General features: G+C 37.9%; 1 protein-coding gene across 1 annotated transcript in view; it reads right to left on the bottom strand.

Annotated features, from left to right (window-relative positions):
* The window catches only part of LOC127788068 (UPF0481 protein At3g47200-like), a 104164-nt gene extending 85842 nt beyond the window's left edge, over nt 1-18322 (bottom strand). The window contains exon 1 of the mRNA XM_052316188.1: nt 17955-18322. Coding sequence (XP_052172148.1) covers nt 17955-18284 — 330 coding nt within the window. The 5' untranslated portion in view covers nt 18285-18322. The remainder of the gene's footprint in view (nt 1-17954) is intronic.
* Nucleotides 18323-19571: the final 1249 nt, after the last annotated feature.

Raw genomic sequence — 19571 nt, 5'->3', positions numbered from 1 at the left:
ATTTATTTTAGCTTGTCAACCATTTTCATTACAAATCACTTTAATGGCTAGTTTTGCAGGCTTCAACAATTCAAAACAGCTAGTTTTTCTTCAAGTTTTGGAGAAGTCTAAAAATATAGTTTAAAGAAGCACAAGAGGAGGTTAATAGACTAGAAGGAATAATTTGAACTTACATTTGTATTCATACATCTCAATAGTGTTTGTGCTCTAATTTTTCTTTTAGAAAGCTACATTCATCAATTGTATTATCATTTTCTAGCCTTTGTGTTTTCATTTGAGAGATCATTGTAACTAAGAGTGTCTACTTTGAGATCTTCTCTTTGTATATTATTCTTGTATTTCCTAACTTATGAGCTAGAGTGCTTACTTGTGTATAAGTAGAAGGTTGTATTTCCTAACGATTTATGCTAGAGGGCCTACTTGGTAAAGTATGAGGTTATAGTGAATTTGAAAATCCTTAGTGGGGAGCTAAGGTAGTGGATTAGGCTAGGTGTAGCTGAACCACTCTAAAATTCTTGTATCATTTCTAGCATTATTTTGATTGATTTTTTGTTTATATTTCACTATTTTGTGATTTATCTTTCAAAACCTCCACAATTTTTTTATAATTTGTAAACACCTAATTCACCCCTCATCTTGGATGTGTGGTGCCATACTTTGTGCCAACCCAACAGTTGGGGCAATAAATGATGGATCATGCAAACCTTTATGCAAATTGTTTTCTAATTGTTTATAGATAACTTTAGATCATGTATATGCATTTTACAAGTGTCTCATATTTTTTTCTAGCTAACTGCTTCTTTTAGACTATCTATGTGCTTGTACGAGTATGTCTTAATTAAACTACTATGGATTCTAACAATTTTGATTCTTTCTTTGTCTTTTATAGATGAATGAGGCAACGTTGCTCTAGAAGAGGAAACTTTGTTCTTGGACTATTATATATAGTATCTTGTTGAACACTTTTTTTGTGTTGTATCTGATGGGAACACTAGCTTTTGTTAAACATGTATTTTAGTGTAGGCTAATGGCAATTAACACTTAATTTTGGTAATGATTGATGTAGATAATATCTTGTGTTTGAATTTTCATGGATGAGAATGGTTCATATTTTGTAAAACATATATTAGTTTTAATGTTGTCTAATGATAGGTTTAATTTTATGTGAATTTTATTCTATAATTTGGTATTTATAATGATAGGTTTAGTAGTGAATATCAACAATAAGACTAGCATTGAGATGTTCTTATCAGCAATACTATATAGGTTTAGTAGTGAATATCAACTATAAGACTAGTGTTGAGTTGTTCTTGTCACTAATACCATTTAAAATAATGACAAGACTAATAACGGATAGTCTCTTCATTTGTATTTGTTAGTTCAAACTATTAGCAACGAGAAATGTTGTTGTTATAGGCTTGTAATTCGATAGCTAGTAACTATTTTCAACAATGAGAATCATGCAATCATTACTACAATTAACGACAAGTTTAGCTTTCCTGTCATTATATATCTTTAGTGATGAAGGCAATAATGAAAGACAACGACACGAAAATTCTTGTCATTATAACTTTCTAATTAACAACCAAAAATAGAGATTTAGTGATTGATTTTCCATCATTAAAGGCCATTTTTCTTGTAGTAGTGGCAATAGTATCATGTTAAAGGTAGAAAGTCAATGGAACCATTTCTTGTACTCAAATTTAAGGCTTTCGGTTGACTTTATAGTTCCAATTGGTTGGTTTGTTGTGAAAACAATTTGATGCCTAAGTCAGATTCTAATGAAATCACAAAGGCAAGTGCAAAACTCTTGCTTAAGTAAAAGTGGCGTACCTTGAGAAATGGAACTCAACTTTTTATAGCTAAGTTGAGGAGTTAGTTACAGAAGCTTTCGTATTTCTCAAGATTAACATTAACCTTCGATTACATGGTTATCGAAGGGAATCACATATATTTGTTTCCACATTATTTTTAAATAAGGTGCCTTGTAAAAAGGTCTCCAGGAGACCCTGTAGACTCTCTCAAAGACTTGTGTCCTCCCCTACAAAGATGTCTCAGTTCCCTTACTGAAGCATTTTGTGAGGGTCTCTCGAAGACTCTAAGAGAGTCTTCTAAAGCCTATTGCATAAGGCCTTCTTTCCTTTCGGGCTTCATGTTCTCTTGTTGGTGTGCTTCCTTTTGGGCTTTATTACTAATGGGCTTGTGTAGATCAATAGCTCCCCACTCTTCCTAGGGGTTTCTTAGAGGGAAGAGTATTCTTTAATCACTTTGTAAGCGATCAGGGTTAAATCCGTCATGTAGGATTTGCTTCTGTCTCCTCTGTTAACCTAACGATTATAATCTTCCAAAGACCTTTCATCACATAGATATGATCAAGCTTAATAGTCTCTTGGCTTTCTGTCTCTCGAGGCTTCCCCCTATAAAAGGGCACCATTATCATTTTTTGATTTTTACTTTCCCACAAAGCCTATAAATCTAGAGACTCTTCTCAGGTGCTCTCTAGGAAAAAGAACATGGGATATTACAACCTTCCCAGGGGCTTTTCTAGGGGAACTACCCTTGAGGCTAGGCCATAACAACTCTGTATCGTGGTGTTTAATATCATTTTAAGAAATTCACTAATCACCTATTTGAAAATTAAAAGTAGTTTAATTTTTGTCACTCCTCACTTAGAACCACAATTGAACACGATTTTGGTATACTTAAGAAACAATTTCGTGTAATAGATTCTCATCCATATTGGCCATATAAAACACAAGTTGATGTTGTGCTTGCTAATTGCATTCTACATAACCATGTAATGGGAGTAGATCCTAATGATTATATTCTGAAAGACATTTGTGCATATAAGTCAAAGCAACACACAAAGAACCTTTTTAAATCAAGTAGAGGAAAAAAAATGAACAAAGGGAATGAACATGAAAAAAGAAATAATAATCTCAACTATGTGAAGTGATTATATTGTAATAAGTGTAGAAAAGATATGATAATCTTTTTTTATCTATAATTTTTTATGATGGTTGTAGAAATGAGCAAAGTAAAGAAAGACAAAGGAAGAGTGAAGTATTTTAGGTGGGCTAAAGCTATGTCTCATACAATAATTCAAATTTTAGCCAAAGAGGTACAAAAAGGAGTAAATCTTTTTTCCTCTTTCAAGTCTGAAAGCTTTTTACATGTTATTAAAGAAATCAACTTGAAATTTGTGGTGGATTACATTCTTGATCATGTTGAAAATCATTTGAGGATAGTGAAGGAATAGAGAATTATAAGCCAACTTAAGGAAAAAGTGATTTTCGTTGGGATAATTTCATGTAGATGATAACTATAATAAATGATGGATATGATGAGGAAATAATGGTAATAATTTTGCTCTAGTTTTTTATGCATATATATATATATTGCTTCATATTAATAATTTAAATTTAAATTTTGTTTTATTGTGTGTGATTTTGTATGCACGTCCTAATCATGAAAAGTACTTGAACAAAAAAATAGAAATGTATAATGAGATGACACTTGTTAAAATAAATGATATGACAATTGGAAGTTTTGTCAAATCATTCAATGATTTCAATCTTGATGAGACTTTAGAAGTTTAATTTATTCTATTAGATGATAATGTTGACATGGAAGAGATAAGAAAACAAAAAAGACATCATCTTGTAATGTATCTTTTGAAAAAATTAAAAAAAAATCTCACATAAAGAAAGGTCATAACTCTAAAGGTACAACTACTTTAATCTTAGTTGCATAAGTTCAAGAACTAACCATTGCAATTCCAGAGTTAAGTGATCATCAACTTGATGTTGATGTTTGTTTTGATGAAGTTACTCTTACCTTTGTTTTTGATTATTTAGTGAGAAGATTGCAAAAACTTTTTTGGCTAAGAGTGATAAAATAAGAAAAGTTTTGGTGCAAAACTTTATCAAGGAAGACGGTGAATTGGGATCATAAAAATCCGATATTATCAATAGTGTTACTAAAATTTAAACTCATATATCCTATTGTGAATATGCAATTATTAATATTATAGAATTTGAACTTGTGGTTTTTAGCTTGTTACTTTTAATTATTAGGATTCTGTATACTGAGTTTATAATATTATAGAACTTATGATTATGTACAAATTTATTTGAATGAAATATGATATTATTATGTCTTTGTGATTTTTTATCTTTATATTATAAATATAAATTTAATAATAAAAAATATATATTATAATTTGTTAAGCACCGGCAAAACACTAAAAATGATTTTTCACCTAATTTTTTACCTTACAATCAAACAACAGAGAACACATTTAAAAAAAAAATATTTTTACAAAATTGAAAGTCCTAAAACAACGGAGAACACACCTAAGTCAAAAAAATTGAAAAATCTTACAAGACCCTAATCTAACTGTTGATATTAATATTTGTCGACAGTTGGTCACCGTTGGTGTGAGTCGGTCGTCCAAGCACAAGGAAAGAAAAAAACAAGAACGTGAAGGAACAACGTAAGTCAATGTGGGTTTGACGAAGGGGATGACAAAAGGAAAGGCATGGCGGCCGACTATTGATAGCAAAGGGAAAAGTGTGACACCCCAACCCCACTATCGGGTGCCACCATAACTCACAATACAACCCCAGTCTGCTACAAAGGACGGTTATGCCCCTGCCAATATAAAATATTAAAATAATATAGGCACCCTGGGTGGGGTCCAGGCTTCGCCGCCTTCAACCGGTCGAGAACTCACTCTAATCCCATACCTGATTAGGCCCTTGGAGTATAAATCCAATTTTAAATAAACAAATACCAACATGCACAATAAATTATCCCAACCACCAAACATATTTAAACATATCTTAGATTCCATCCATAGCTAACCGGTACAAGTTCCCTACACCAATTGGGTTTACTCATAGTGGGAACCTTAACTTAATTCTAGTTTACTTCTGGTTAAACCATAACCGTGACTCATGATTAACACATAATAGATATATTACATGATTAACATAGGAGTTAACCCACACCCCTACTATCAACGATCACTGCCAACTGGCGGCTCATCTATCAGCATTGCCTTTCCCCTCTCAGATCTTGAACCACCTGCTGGGTTAGTGGGAAAAATATAGGGGTGAGTCCAGGTACTCAGTAAGGGTAATATAAGTTGCAGTAAATTAAAATGCATGACAATCATAGAATAATGTGAATTGCATCATGCATGCAGGCCTGTTCACCTCACCCTGATCCAGATTTTGGTGGCCCCATCTATTCCATTTAGGACCCCATCTCGAGACTCACATGGCCCAAATCTACAGCCCCATGCTTAGACACTTCTCCCACAGTCTAATACAAGCCATGCCAAAATATATTTACACACAAACTATATTAAACCTTACCGCGTGCTAATCACTTGCTTTGCGTCGGTTTCACACCCCAATTTCCTATATAATTATAAAATAAAATAATTTAATCAAACGCACATTTATTTTTAATTACTGTCGTTACATTGCGAAATAGTATAGCTAAACATGTGATTAATTTTTAATTATCACTATTAAATAAATTTAAAAATATTTTTATACCTTACGTATATCCACGGGTAAAGTTTCAGTACTTCCAAAATTTACAGCATTTACAACAGTGAAAACACTACTATTTATGGACGAGGGGCAAGGAAAATTTAGAGGGTGAAGTGCTGGGGCCTATGGGAGGCCCCAGATGCTGCCACATGGCAGCAAGAGAGGAGGGCTGGGGCAAAGCCCCAGCAATGCCGCGTGACGCGACAAGGCTGCGCGGCCACATGGCCGCGTGCATGCGATCTGCCATGCGCGCCCCTGCGGCATGGGCGCCATTTCGCATGCCCTAAAACGGCGTCGTTTGGCGCCTGGGACCTATTGGAAAAAAAATCCAGCTTTTTCCTTACATCCCACGCAGTTCGATCCTGCACTGCCCACCTGCACACGCACACGAGTGACCGTTCGGGCTAGCTACTCCCTCATTTACATATTGCCCCCCTATTAAATTTAAACCAATTCTCAGCCCATTTTTGGGATTTCCACTTTAGCCCCATAACTTTCAGAAATTAATACATGATGTTCTACCCTTGTGTTTAGTTTTGATGATGAAAAACAATACCTTGTTTTATCCCTAAGTCATGAGTCAAGTCTATGGTTTTCAACAAAAATCAATTTCAAATGCTTTGTTAAAATGAAAACCAAAAAGATTTATCATTTTCTATATTAGTTGGAGATTTGCAAAGTCAAGTATTTAGTCTTAAAAGAATCTCCTAAAATGATTTTCAAATTAGCTTTGAAGTCATTGGTCATCATAGAGCTAAAATTGTTCTAAGGCAAAAGACCATCTTTAACATATATGTGTTTGATGAAAATCCAATCTTAAGTATGAAAAATCATTTATGTTAATCTCATACTTCAAAATAAGCTTTCATATTTTGAAACGTGCATGAAAGGTTTTGGCTTGAAACTTAATCGTATGAAAAATCCTTTAGTTCATGCATCATGTCTTGAAACTCGTTTTGATAACATTTCAATATTTTTTCTAAGTCTGGAAGACTAGCACCTTATAAGGAGACATATATGAAAATGTTTCCTTTTTAGAAAACTAACTCCCGGTAATTCAATAGCTAACACTCATTAGTGATAAAATGATTTTTATCGAATTTTTCAAGAAATAGAAAGTGTATATCTTGGAGGAGGCAAAATCGCAAAATCCTAAGTTCCTACTAAAATCCAAATTCTACTTTTTATTCTTATGGATTTTGATTTTTTAGATATTTTTATTGAATCCAAATGGGGGGTACTTTCTTATTTACATTTATGTATTAAAGTAAATGGAAGGTAAAATATAAATTAAACAAAATGAGGACATTTACTTGTTATAAATTAAACAAAATGAGGACATTTATGTATTAAAGAAATGTAAATATGTGGTGATGTTTTGTATTAATCAAGTGTGCTTCTACATGTTATAGGTTAAGTTTTCAGATTTTCCAAGAAGATAGTCGACTATGCTGTTTAGTGCTGTCGACTATGCATAAGGATAGTCGACTATGCTTGTTCAGTCTGTCGACTATATCTTGCATCTGTCGACTATTTTTGCATCTGTCGACTATTGTGAAATGATAGTCGACTATGCTATTTCATCTGTCGACTATGTTTGTTCATGAATTTCAAAATTTTCTTTGTAAATTTTGATCTGTCGACTATGGGATTTTTTGTGTTATAAGATAGTCGACTATGCTTTTCTGTCTGTCGACTATGGCTAGTTTTATTTGATAAAATAGTCGACTAACCTATTTTCTCTGTCGACTATGTGTTTCACAGAAAGCTTCCAACGGCTATTTTTTCAAATCCCAACGGCTCCAAACGGCTATATTTCTCTTCAACTTTGTAGGACACTTATATATACATGTCATGGATGATCAAGAGAAGGAAAATGGACGGGAATGAAATTATCTGAGCTTACTGTTATTCTCATTTGTATTTAAAATCGTCTGTGCTTTAATTTTCTCTCTTCAAGGCTTCGATCTTCACTTGTAATTATTTACTTCAAGCCTTGTATCATTTTTGAGAGATCATTGTAACTAAGAGTTGTACTCTTAGATTCTCTATTCGATTGTTTGTATTTTTCCTAGCAATAGCTAGAGGGCCCATTAAATTGGGAGGTGGTATTTTTCCTAGCAGTAGCTAGAGGGCCCATTAAATTGGGAGGTTGTATTTCCTAGCTTGTGTAGCTAGAGGGCCTACTTGTGTAAGTAGGAGGTTTTAGTGAATTGGTTTAAAATCCTTAGTGGGAGCTAAGGTAGTGGATTAGGCTTGGTTTAAGCCGAACCACTATAAATCCTTTGTGTCTTTTATTCTTCTTGCTTTACATTTATCATCTCATATGTTCTATGTTTTAAGTCACTAAAACCTCAATTGGGTCAAAAAGTTTTCAAGTTTCTACCAAGCTTTTAATTATACCAATTCACCCCCCCTCTTGGTGTGTGCCATAGCATCTCCCGTTCTAACAATACATACACCCAACACCTCATTTCTCCTTACTCCACTTATGCCCCAAATTTTTCCAAAAATCCATCAAATCAATTTATTTTATTCTTTCATTATCTCCATAAATATTTCCAAATAAGATAATTAATTGTCCTAATTGCCCATTTCCTCAAAACCATACATTAATCACCTTAAAAAGCATAGATTGATTATTTCCAAAGTCAAGGATGTTACAGTCTCCCTTTCTTGTAAAATTTCATCCTCGAAATTTTTTGAGCAATCATCTCTACCATATATACATTCCTAAAATCAACATGTCCCTTGAACAAACATCATACACAAACTTCTAACAATTATTTATATAAATTCTCAAAGTTCCACGCACATGCCTGTTAAAATTAACTATAATCCTTGAATAGATAAGGAAGTTCCTCTCGCCTAATCTTTCAAAAGACGGACACAAATCAATTTCCCTTATAAAACACAACATTCACCAAGATCTCACATAATCATTTAATCTTTCGAATATAGAATGGGGAAAATTATTTAGCGTTTATGGCTCTTCCAGAAGATAAGATATGCGCTGACGTCATCAATAAATCCACAATCGCCAAAATAACCTCAATTTCCTTTGAATTACCCATGATAAAATCTATCATCACATGTACTCACTCCTATTCAGAGTCTCCGAAGGTCATAATCTCCTCAATAATTATTATATTTTCTCACAAATTCAACTTCACTTTTCCGTTAATAAATTATAAATAAATAAACACTAATGCACAAGTCTTCAATACCCATATTTTTCCTTCATTCCCAACCACCAACATAAGGTTCCAAGGTGCACCACACACGGGGTCTGATACACTTTACTTAGAATTTCCTGTTGTAGCTCATCACAAGCACATACATTCTTTCGCAACACACTCGGATAGTCTGTGCGCCTTCTTGGTGTTTAAATTCAAGTCGTTTGCTTTATCTATTCTTCTCCACCCATTGCCTCTAACTGCCCTCTTGAGCCATAGCTCGCTTAATCTCTTCTCACAAGTCAACCTACAAGTGCATTTGTACCACATTTACAGTGTCACTGCATGGCTTTACCTTGAGAGCTAACTTTGCAAATTTCCCAATTAAGGTCCTCAAACGAGTGATCAAATGAACTCCCAGGTACACTGTATATCAAGTCCTGTAGGCCTCACCTAGAATCATGTGCCTCAATTCTCAAAGGTTAGGCACATATATCCTACCCCGAATCTTGAGAATGCCATCTCGCATCTCAAAAATCAAACTCCTTGGGCTGGCCATGTTCATTTATCTATAGATAAATACACTTGCCCACCACATATGCCTCTCATTCACCAGATCCAGCTAAACTATTAGGCTAGCAATAAAACAGACGATCCCATTGGCACTACACTCATCGTCAATAGGCTAAAAGCCTCCAATAACCGCCACTCAAATGGCCATCCACCCAGTCACAGTAGGCACACTCCTACTCAAAGCGCCAGGCACCTCATTGCCATCCCCCGAGTGATACAAGACAGTGCAGTCATAGTCCTTAAGGAACTCCATCCACCGTCGCTACCTCATATTTAGCTCCTTCTGCGAGAACTCATACCTTAGGCTCCTTGTTGTTCATGGGCATATTAAATGTCTCATTGTACTAGTAGTGTCTCCATAACCTAGGAGCGCACACCATAACTGCTAGCTCAAGTCTACATTGGGTAGTTCACCCTGTGCCTTTTCAACTACATAACTCATACGCAATCACTCGCCTATGTTGCATTAACACGCAACCCAAATCTTTGAGCTCTTAGAAGCTCTTCCTGTCTCTGGCAGACCATTCGCACCTGACTCTCCTCATGAACCCTGTCATGGATACAACTATTCCAAAAAACCTATTCATGAATTTTTGACATCAGTCTGCTAATTCCAAAAACTTTCAACCATTTCATAGACAGTTTAGGGATCCTATCACAGTGCTCTAGTCCCTTGGGACTTGGATTCTAATCCAAACATAACAACCACAGTGTTGCCCAAACTTTGGCATCTAATCGTCTCCATAGTTCACTATGTAGCTCTGACTCATGGGCCTCACACCCTTACCACGAGCCAGCCTCCAAGCTGCTCTGGCCATTAATTGCGAGCCTATCACTAGTCCTCTGCCTTGGTCCCTAGGCTCAGATCCACTGTTATAGACCACACACCCATGGTGCTATTGTCATGCTAGAGCCTCTCGTCCCGTCTCTGAGAGTTGTAATTAACCCCACTCTTGTCACTTCTGATACTTCTTTCAGTACTAGCCCCAAATTTTCAAATCTCACGGATCCTTGCTCCCTTTTTAGAGTTACACTTCCTCAGGTTACTAATCTTTGAATCAAAACCTACATAATCTCCAAACCTCATGGTGCATATGATAACTAATTTTGATCTCATGTTTACTGACATGGAGCCTCATGCTCTCATCATCATTTCTTTCTTTCACGGTTGTTACAACCTAGCAAGCAAACCCCGATCACGAAATTCCACTACGATGCTTTCAACAATGCCTCTTAGGGATCGCCAAAACTCATATCTCATAGAATAAAACATGTCGCTCAAGAAAACCCCCACATTCTATTTATCCAAAACACTTGGCTTACAAATCAAATATTACTCACGACATCCTCATTCTCGCATTGGCTCGTTCCTATTTCAAAGGCCAACTCATGTTCCTAGGTGTACCAGAATATACCTGCTACTGCACCAACCCCAATATCAATAGGGACAAGATTTGGGACAATCAAATCAGAACCGATTTTTTATAATTGCAAGGGTGTATAACAATATGCATACCAAACTGAAGGTCAAGTTAGTAACCAGAATCATTTCCCCCTCAAAGGCCAAATCTGGGAACACACGTCCCACTGCTTGCTATCCTAGGAAACATGTTCCTAAGCAAGCCCATATCATAACACATGCCCATATCGGGAACTATTCCACCCATGGTTACGACCTACCCCATCCCGTGTATGCAACAACAATTTCATCACCCCAAAAATTTTGCAACCTCCAGAATTCCTAGGCCCACTTAGCACCCTGTGTAGTAGTCAAAACCCCTGGCACCTAGGTCTCTCTTGTGACCTCATCCTCAACCAAACTATGGTATCCTCAACCCAGCTTGGTGAAATGACCGAGATTTTGTAAACATAATAAACTTTAATATCCTCAATCGAATTTCTTAAAACCCATAATTGCCCATAGATCACACAAATTATTAATTACTATGCCATCATTTTTTTCAAATCCTCCAGTTCTAAAAATCGTCTTGTCGGATTGCTATGACATTTCCTCATTCACAATCAAAAATTTAATTTTCATTTAATTTCCTTGAAAAAATCATGTTAAAGACATAAATCGATCACCATATCATTTTCCAAATGATCATTACCTAGAATCCTCAAGATTCTAATTTTATCAAATGAAAGTATCTCCAAAATTCCAATTAGTGTCCCAAGATTCAAAATTTATCATTTGGTACCACCAAGCTTCGACAATTATCAAGCTCTAATATTTACCAAGCTCTAATATTCACCAAGCTCTCACAATAACCAAGCCCTGATACCACCTTGTGACGCCCCGACCCCACTATCGGGCGCCATCATAACTCACAATACAACCTCGGCTTACTACGAAGAACGGTTATACCCCTGCCCGTATAAAGTATTAAAATAATATGGCGCCCTGGGTGGGGTCCAGGCTTCGCCGCCTTTGACCGATCGAGAACTTGGGAGTAAAATGTGTAGGCAGCGAAAACTCACTCGAGTCCCGTACCTGATTAGGCCATTGGAGTATAAATCCAATTTTAAATAAACAAATACCAACATACACAGTAAATTATCCCAACCACCAAACATATTTAAACATATCTCAGATTTCGGCTGTAGCCGACCCGTACAAGTTCCCTACACCTTCTGGGTTTACTCATAGTGGGAACCTTAACTTGATTCTAATTTACTTTTGGTTAAACCATAACTGTGACTCATGATTAAGACATAGTAGATATATTACATGATTAACATAGGAGTTAACCCACACCCCCACTATCAACGGTCACTGTCAACTGGCGGCTTGTCTATCAGCACCGCCTTCCCCTCTCGGATCCCGAGCCACCTTTTGGGTTAGTGAAAAAAATATAGGGGTGAGTCTGGGGACTCAGTAAGGGTAATATGAGTTGCAGTAAATTAAAAGCATTACATTCATAGAATAATGTGAAGTGTATCATGCATACAAGCCTGTCCGCCTCACCCTAATCTGGATTTTGGTGGCCCTACCGATTCTATTCAGGACCCCATCTCGAGACTCACACGGCCCAAATCTACAACTCCATGCCTAGACACTTCTTCCACAGTCTAATACAAGCCATGCCAAAATACATCTATTAAACCTTACCACACGTTAATCACCTGCTTTGCGTCGGTTTCACACCCCAATTTCCTATACAATTATAAAATAAAATAATTTAATCAAATGCACAGTTAATTTTAATTATCACCATTACATTGCGAAATAATATAGCTAAACATGTGATTAATTTTTAATTAGCACTATTAAATAAATTTAAAAATATTTTTATACCTCGCGTATATCCACAAGTATAGTTTCAGTACTTCCAAAATTTACAACGTTTACAGCAGTGAAAACACTGCTATTTATAGGCAAGGGGAAAGGGAAATTCGGAGGGTGAAGTTGTAAAACCCCGTTTTTGAAATAAATAAAAGAGAAAAATGTTCGTAATTCATGGCGTTAGAATGATTAAAATTAAGGTCATATAAAGTGAGCCGTCATGGTTATTTAGCCAAATCGATCGAAGTGAGTATCCCGTAGCTCGAAAGATAAAAAGCAAGATCACTTCATCGATTCTCAAGTTAAAATATGATTTTTAGTACTGAAAAAAATTGAATCAGAGATAGTTTTCGGTACAGATTCTGTTCGGGTTGATAAAACCGAATCGTCAGAGGGGGCTTTCGAAAGGATGACAGAACCCTTAGAGGGCCTCAATTTTTCAAGTCAAGCAACCCTTCAGTGTTTTCAGGTGAAAACGAAAAGAAATTCAATAAGATAAGTCAATCAGGCCTAAGCGCAGTTTTCTGAAAATGCCCGAGGGAGGTCTAAACGTCATTATTTCTAAATGTTTGAGGTGTGAATGTCAATCTCAGAGTCTTGGGGTCTTGGTGGAAGCAACGAAAACCTCAGGGGCTTGTGGGAAAGGCCAAAGTGAAAATTGCCAAAACTGAAAAGGGCAAAATGCAATTTTGCAAAATATGAAGCTTCCATGGCCGACAGCTTCAAGCACGCCTCTGACCAAGTGGTTTCGACCACGGGGAGTCCAAGGGAGATGGTCGAGCACGTGTAGGGAGCAAGTCTTGGCCAACATCGAGCGTGGGGGTGGCCGAAAATAGAAAAAATCGACCGCGAAGGGGTCAGCCATGAACAAACCTGTACTCGCGATTTCGAGGGGCTTTTCTAGTGCTTTTTGGTTGCCCAAGGGGATATTTAGGTGTTTGAGACGTCGGGTTAAGCAGCCATGGTGATTTCGAGGGCCGATTGTGCCTATAAATAGAGGATTATCGGCCGAGGGTTTTGAAGATTTAAACCTTGAAATCGGGAGTGATAGAGGCCGAATCGAGCGTAGTTAATAGAGGGATTTTTCTCTAGGTTGGGTAAGGTTTGATTCTAGAGAAAATTGAGGGATTTCGTGTGCATTTGGAGGGGTTTTGAGAGGTCGCCGGAGAAGGAGGCGGTGGTGTCGATCGAGAGTTTGAGGCTTCGGTTGAAGCCCTTCCGAGCCTTTTTTTGAGCTTCCAAGCAAGCCATTGTGATCGACTGAAGCGGGAGATCAAGCCAGGCCAAAAAAACCCAAGCTCCGGTGTGCCGTCGCCAGAGAAGGAGACCGGAGCATGGTCTTTATGTGCCAGATCCCACTCGCAGCGAGCGCTGAGCGCGTGAGGGCACGTGCACAACAGGTTTTTTCTGAAATTTTTTTTATATCTTTTAGAAAATTATTTTAGGATTTTTCATGCACAAAGATTTGAGAAAACGTGGAGTTAGGAATTTATTTTAGAATGTTAGTGACGAAAAATAGAGAAAATTAAAGGAAAATGGTGAGAAAATATGAGAAAAATTGGTTTTGATATTTATGGATTGAATATGATGTTTAGGGTGCCTTAGGGCTTGAGTTCGGGTGTTGGTTCAAATTTCGAGGATTTACACGCAAATCGAGGTGAAGCACATGTTTCGAGGATCATCAAATTTGTCAAAGGTGAGTGAGTGTGCCAACTTACAACCTAGTTTTATGTGAATGTTCTATTTTAAAAGCTTGGTTTAGTGTGAGTAGATATATTCTAAAGACTTGATTTTATGTGAGTGGTCATATCCTAACTCAATTTCTAAATGATTTTTCCATGTCGACATACTTGGATATGCTATGCATCACGTAGATTGCATCACATGTTATGATGAAAATATGCATACATTCATGGTAATATTATTGATCATGTATCGCATCCGAGTGTGGGTTGTCACCGCTGCACTCATTGATCTCGGCATGGATAGGAAGCCGTAGTAATGAGGGGTAGCATTAAGGTGCGCCACGGCTCGAACGAGAATGCGGATCGTCACCGCTGCACCATTAACCTCAGCATGGAAAGGAAGCTGTAGCAATGGGGGTAGCATAAGGTGCGGTCGGTTCACGGAAAGACATGAGAACATGTTGCATTTTCATACATGCACGAAAATTATGATTTTATTTCACTCACTTAAATGATTCATCATCTAACTTGGGCTTTTACCCCTAGAATATTCAAACGTTCCAGATGTTGTCGTAGTAGAACCAGGTACTGACGAGGCATGTGATGGCACTTTGCAAGTGCTCAATGAAGTATGATTGCGATGTTAAAGTTGATGTATTTAAGTTCTGCTGCTTAACATGTGAACATTTGAAAGACGTTGATGTATTATCGAAATTATGGTTATTGTAACGTTATGTTCGATCTTTAGCTTCCGCATGTAATGTTTTGATGACTATCTTCGGAATGAATGCAATTTTGGGTTGATAAACGATGTGATTTAGCATTTTGTTTGAAAGGGAAAGAAAAAAAAATATTATCCCCAAATTGTCATAATTTATAACACGTCCGAGAAAGTAGGGTGTTACAGAAGTGTTAGGGCCCAAGAGAGGCCCCAAATACTGTCACGTGGCAGCAAGAGAGGAGGGCTGGGTGACTGGGGCAAAGCCCCAGCAGCACCGCGTGGCGCGACAAGGCTGCGCGGCCACATGGCCACGTGCGCTCGGTCTGCCGTGCACACCCTGAAACAACACCGTTTGGCACATGGGACTTGCTGAAAAAAAATCCATCTTTTTCCTTGCATCCCATGCGTTTCGATCTCGCACCGCCCACCTGCACATGCGCACTCATGACCGTTCGCACTAGCTGCTCCCTTATTTACATATTGTCCCCCTATTAAATTTAAACGAATTCTCAGCCCATCTTCGAGATTTTCACTTTAGCCCCATAACTTTTAGAAATTAATACATACACCCAACACCTCATTTCTCCTTACTCCACTTATGCCCCAATTTTTTTAAAAAATCCATCAAATCAATTTATATTATTCTTTCATTATCTCCATAGATATTTCCAAATAAGATAATTAATTGTCATAATTGCTCATTTCCTCAAAACCATATATTAATCACCTTAAAAATCATAAATTGATTATTTTTGAAGTCAGGAATGTTACAAAAAGCATCAAAGGCAGAGACACTAATTACCGATGGCAACAGACACAAAATTGATTAGTGTTCGATTTGTGCTATAGGGTCTCTCTCTATCAGTCTTGGTCTCTCTCGTCTCATGTCCATCTCGATCCTACCTTCCAAGCAAACACGACTCACGGGTATTAACATATTCAGTTCAGTTCTTTAATTATTTATACTAAAATAATTGAATCGAATAATTAATTTTTTTAAAAAAATATAGTCAAACTGAATCGCTCCCTATGAAAAATTGAATCGAATTGATCGAACTTGTCAGTTTAGTTCAATCAATTTGATTTATTCCAACTTCTAGTCAGCTCTGACTATGGACAACATTGACCGTCTATGAGCAAGACTTAGTGACTCAGCATTTGATCCATGGAAACCAGCCCTGTCCTTGATTTTTTTTTTTTTTTCAAATTATGTACTATGACTGGCGTTCTCGTTGAATCTACTTCAAGATCATCATAAGAAAGATAAATAAGAGATGTGCCTGAATGATCAAATTTTTTTTTTTTTAAAATTATGTCCGCTAACACTTACCAGAAATCACTCTCAAGAAAAATATAAATTTTTTACTTCTCCCAAAAATCGACACTGACAGTTTCCAACATGACTTTATAACCTTCTTTGCCATCGAACTATACCCCTAAGGCCTCAAACTGAGTGATAGTTAATATATTATTACCTGATTATAAATATATATATATAATTTATTAATATATTTAACAAAATTTACCCAAATCATAAATTCATGATATTTTATATACACAAAAACTTTGCCACCCGCCCCCAGGGGTGCTTGAGCGATTTCAGCAGTTGTGGAAAAGCCTAGAATTCAGATTTGAATCCCTGCGACCACTTGCCCGTATACTGGATTTAACTCTTTTCCTCATAATGGGGCATCAGATTCCCACCCAAGACATCTGATGCTGCTGCTGCTATACACTGCACTCTAAACTGTCCAAATATGCTAGTTTATTACCACTACCTGGAATAGTTTTATTGCTAATATAATTTTGGTCACAGCCACTTAAATTTTAAAAAGAGATGTGGATTGAAGAGAGTCTCGGACGAAACAGCATCGGCGCGGATTACCTAAGCACATTCCGGATGAAATTGCCCACCGTCATGCCGAAGACCAGAAACGCAACGAGGAACGCCGTGAACGTCCACGGTTTCGCAAAGTAATTCCTTCTCATGTACCCCATGAATTCCGGCCACCCCAGCTTGCTGTAATTCGCCGCTTTCTGGCACGTCTCCGCGAAGTAGAAGTCGCCCAAAACCACTTCCTTGCAGAGCTTGTTGAACAGATCGGAGACCTCTTCGTCAGCGGCCAAATAGTTTAGCAGAACGCCGGCCTCAATTAGCACCTCCACGTCCTTGGCGGTGCTGACGAGCCTGTCCATGAGGTAGGCGTACGAGGTGACGAAGCTCGGCGCGCGGGGGATGCACTGCTCGAAAGCGATGAGGTTTCGGAGCACCGGTTCTGTTGAGTTGTTGATGTTCACAGTCGGGATCTCAAAGGAGGCTCTGTGGAAGAGATATCGGAAGCCTTTGGTCTCTCTGAAGTCCACCTGGAATGGGCAATTTCCGGTCCGGGGGACGAACTTCACGCCGGCGAAATCCAGGTCTTGGGCGGTTGTCATGGACACGATTTTGCCCACCTGCTCTTTGTTCGAATTCTGAGGAATTAAGTGTTCGTGGAGAAGATGAAGGATGTGATGAAAACTCCTCTTGTCCGCTGTGGACTCGCTGCTGCCACTGGGTTTAAACTCGGCGACTTGATCTAATAACATCACATTGTGGAAGTACGGAAGAACGTAATGTTGAATGGAATTGAAATTGAATTTCGGGTAAGGATTTGGCCTGGCGTTCTCAGTGAAGACAAAGAGCTTCTCAAGAACGAAGAAGGGAAGCTGGTTCTCGAGCAGGAGAAGATCGATCTGGACGCCGTCGCGCAACAATCCACTGCCATAAATCGGATCGTCGCCGGGTGGGTTTTTAGTCATTTGGTACTTAAGTTTCCGGTAGAGAAGCTCGAGAACGAAACAACCGTCAATGACGAGCATGTCCTCGGTGAGCAAATCGCCGTTCTCGGCATAGTACTTCCTGGCTTCGCCGGTGAGCTTCCTCATTTCGTCTTGGCAGCGTTTCAGCACCTGGGCTTTCTCCTCCTTGCCGGATTCGGCCATCCGGCCGAAGAGGTCGTTGACGTAGGACATCTTGATGTTCTGCATGCGCTTTTTGAGGTGGTCATTGTTGCTGTGAAGAGGCCCGATGGAGACGAACCGGGGCGTGTAGGCGCTCTCCTTCAGCTTCCGGAGCTCCTCCGGCACCTTCTGGATGACGGCCGCGGACTTGGACTTTGTCTTCTTGGAGCCGTCGATGATTTCCTTGATCGTGATGACGTGGCTCTCCGGGTTGGACTTGGAGTCGTGCCGCTTGAAGGATCCCACTGCGGCTCCGGAGTTATCACTAGCCGACGACATCTCCAATCCGAGATTAAAGACTTCTGAACTTTAAGACGGAGAGTTGATTGAGCTCTAAAAGACGGAGAGTAAGAGTAAAATATTATAAGAAGGAGAGTTGGGGATTTGGATGTTACCGAAGAAGCAAGTATTAATTGATGGTCATAAGCATTTTATGAAGGGAAATTCTATTTGTAATTATAAATTTTATTTTTCGTAACCATTACCCATAAAATATTAAATTTTACTATTCGTAACCACATTTATTACTTTGTCCAACCATTTATATACCAAATATACCCTCTAAACACTCATCTCTCAAAAAACACACCCCACGCGCATCCAAATTATTCTTCTTCACATCAAACCCTGGTTTTCTTCCTGTTCTCCTTCTTCGCGCATCAAACCATGTTTTTCTTCTTCTTCTTCTTTAGACCACTCTCACAGACCACTGCCGACCTTTCGTCATCACCCACTTCGCTTGCCTCACCCACATTTTTCATTGGAGTTCTTCGAAATCTCAGAACTAGGTAATGCCCTTCCTTCGGGGGGTTAAGGATTCCCTGAACCATAAGGTTTGAGGAACCCCTCACCCCTCGAATCTTGCTATTCGGGGGGTGAGGGCTTTCCCGAAAGACGAGATTCGGGGAACCCCATTTCCCCTGAATCTCGTTGTTCGGGAGGTTAGGGGTTTCCCAAACAGTAAAGTTCAGGAAACCCCTCACCCCTCGAATCTTGTTGTTCGGGAGGTGAGGGTTTTCCAGAAGGGCAAGATTCGGGGAACCCCATACCCCCCGAATCTCGTTGTTCGGGGGGTTAGGGGTTCCTCGAATCTCGCCCTTCGGAACTAAGGAGTTTCTTTAAAAATATGAAAATAATGATACCAATAATATAAAATATGAAAGTAAATAATATACAAAATTGAAACCGAACTTACTGAATTTTGCACAGTAAAATTTGGATCAGATTAGGTTGATTTATTGGTATCAAAAATTAAAATTAACTCAAAAACAAAATTAAGATTAAAGCAACATTAATTTAAAAAAAAATAAATATAATATTAATCCAAAGATTTGGAAGACAATGATCCGAAGTAATTTATATACAAAATTATTATATATATATGTATATAATTATAATATATATAGTTATAATATATATATATATAATAGTATCCATTCTCCCGAACCTATGAGTTCGGGAGAATGGATACAATTGCATTATATATATATATAATAGTATAATATTATATAATAAATTATATAATTAAATTAGGGAGAATTGCATTCTCCCGAATTTATGATTTCG

The sequence above is a fragment of the Diospyros lotus genome, chromosome 13 (genome assembly GCF_014633365.1).
Source record: "Diospyros lotus cultivar Yz01 chromosome 13, ASM1463336v1, whole genome shotgun sequence".
NCBI classification, from domain to species: Eukaryota; Viridiplantae; Streptophyta; class Magnoliopsida; order Ericales; family Ebenaceae; genus Diospyros; species Diospyros lotus.
The sequence above is the reverse complement of the archived record's forward strand: the minus strand, read 5'-3'. Positions and strand labels throughout refer to the sequence as shown.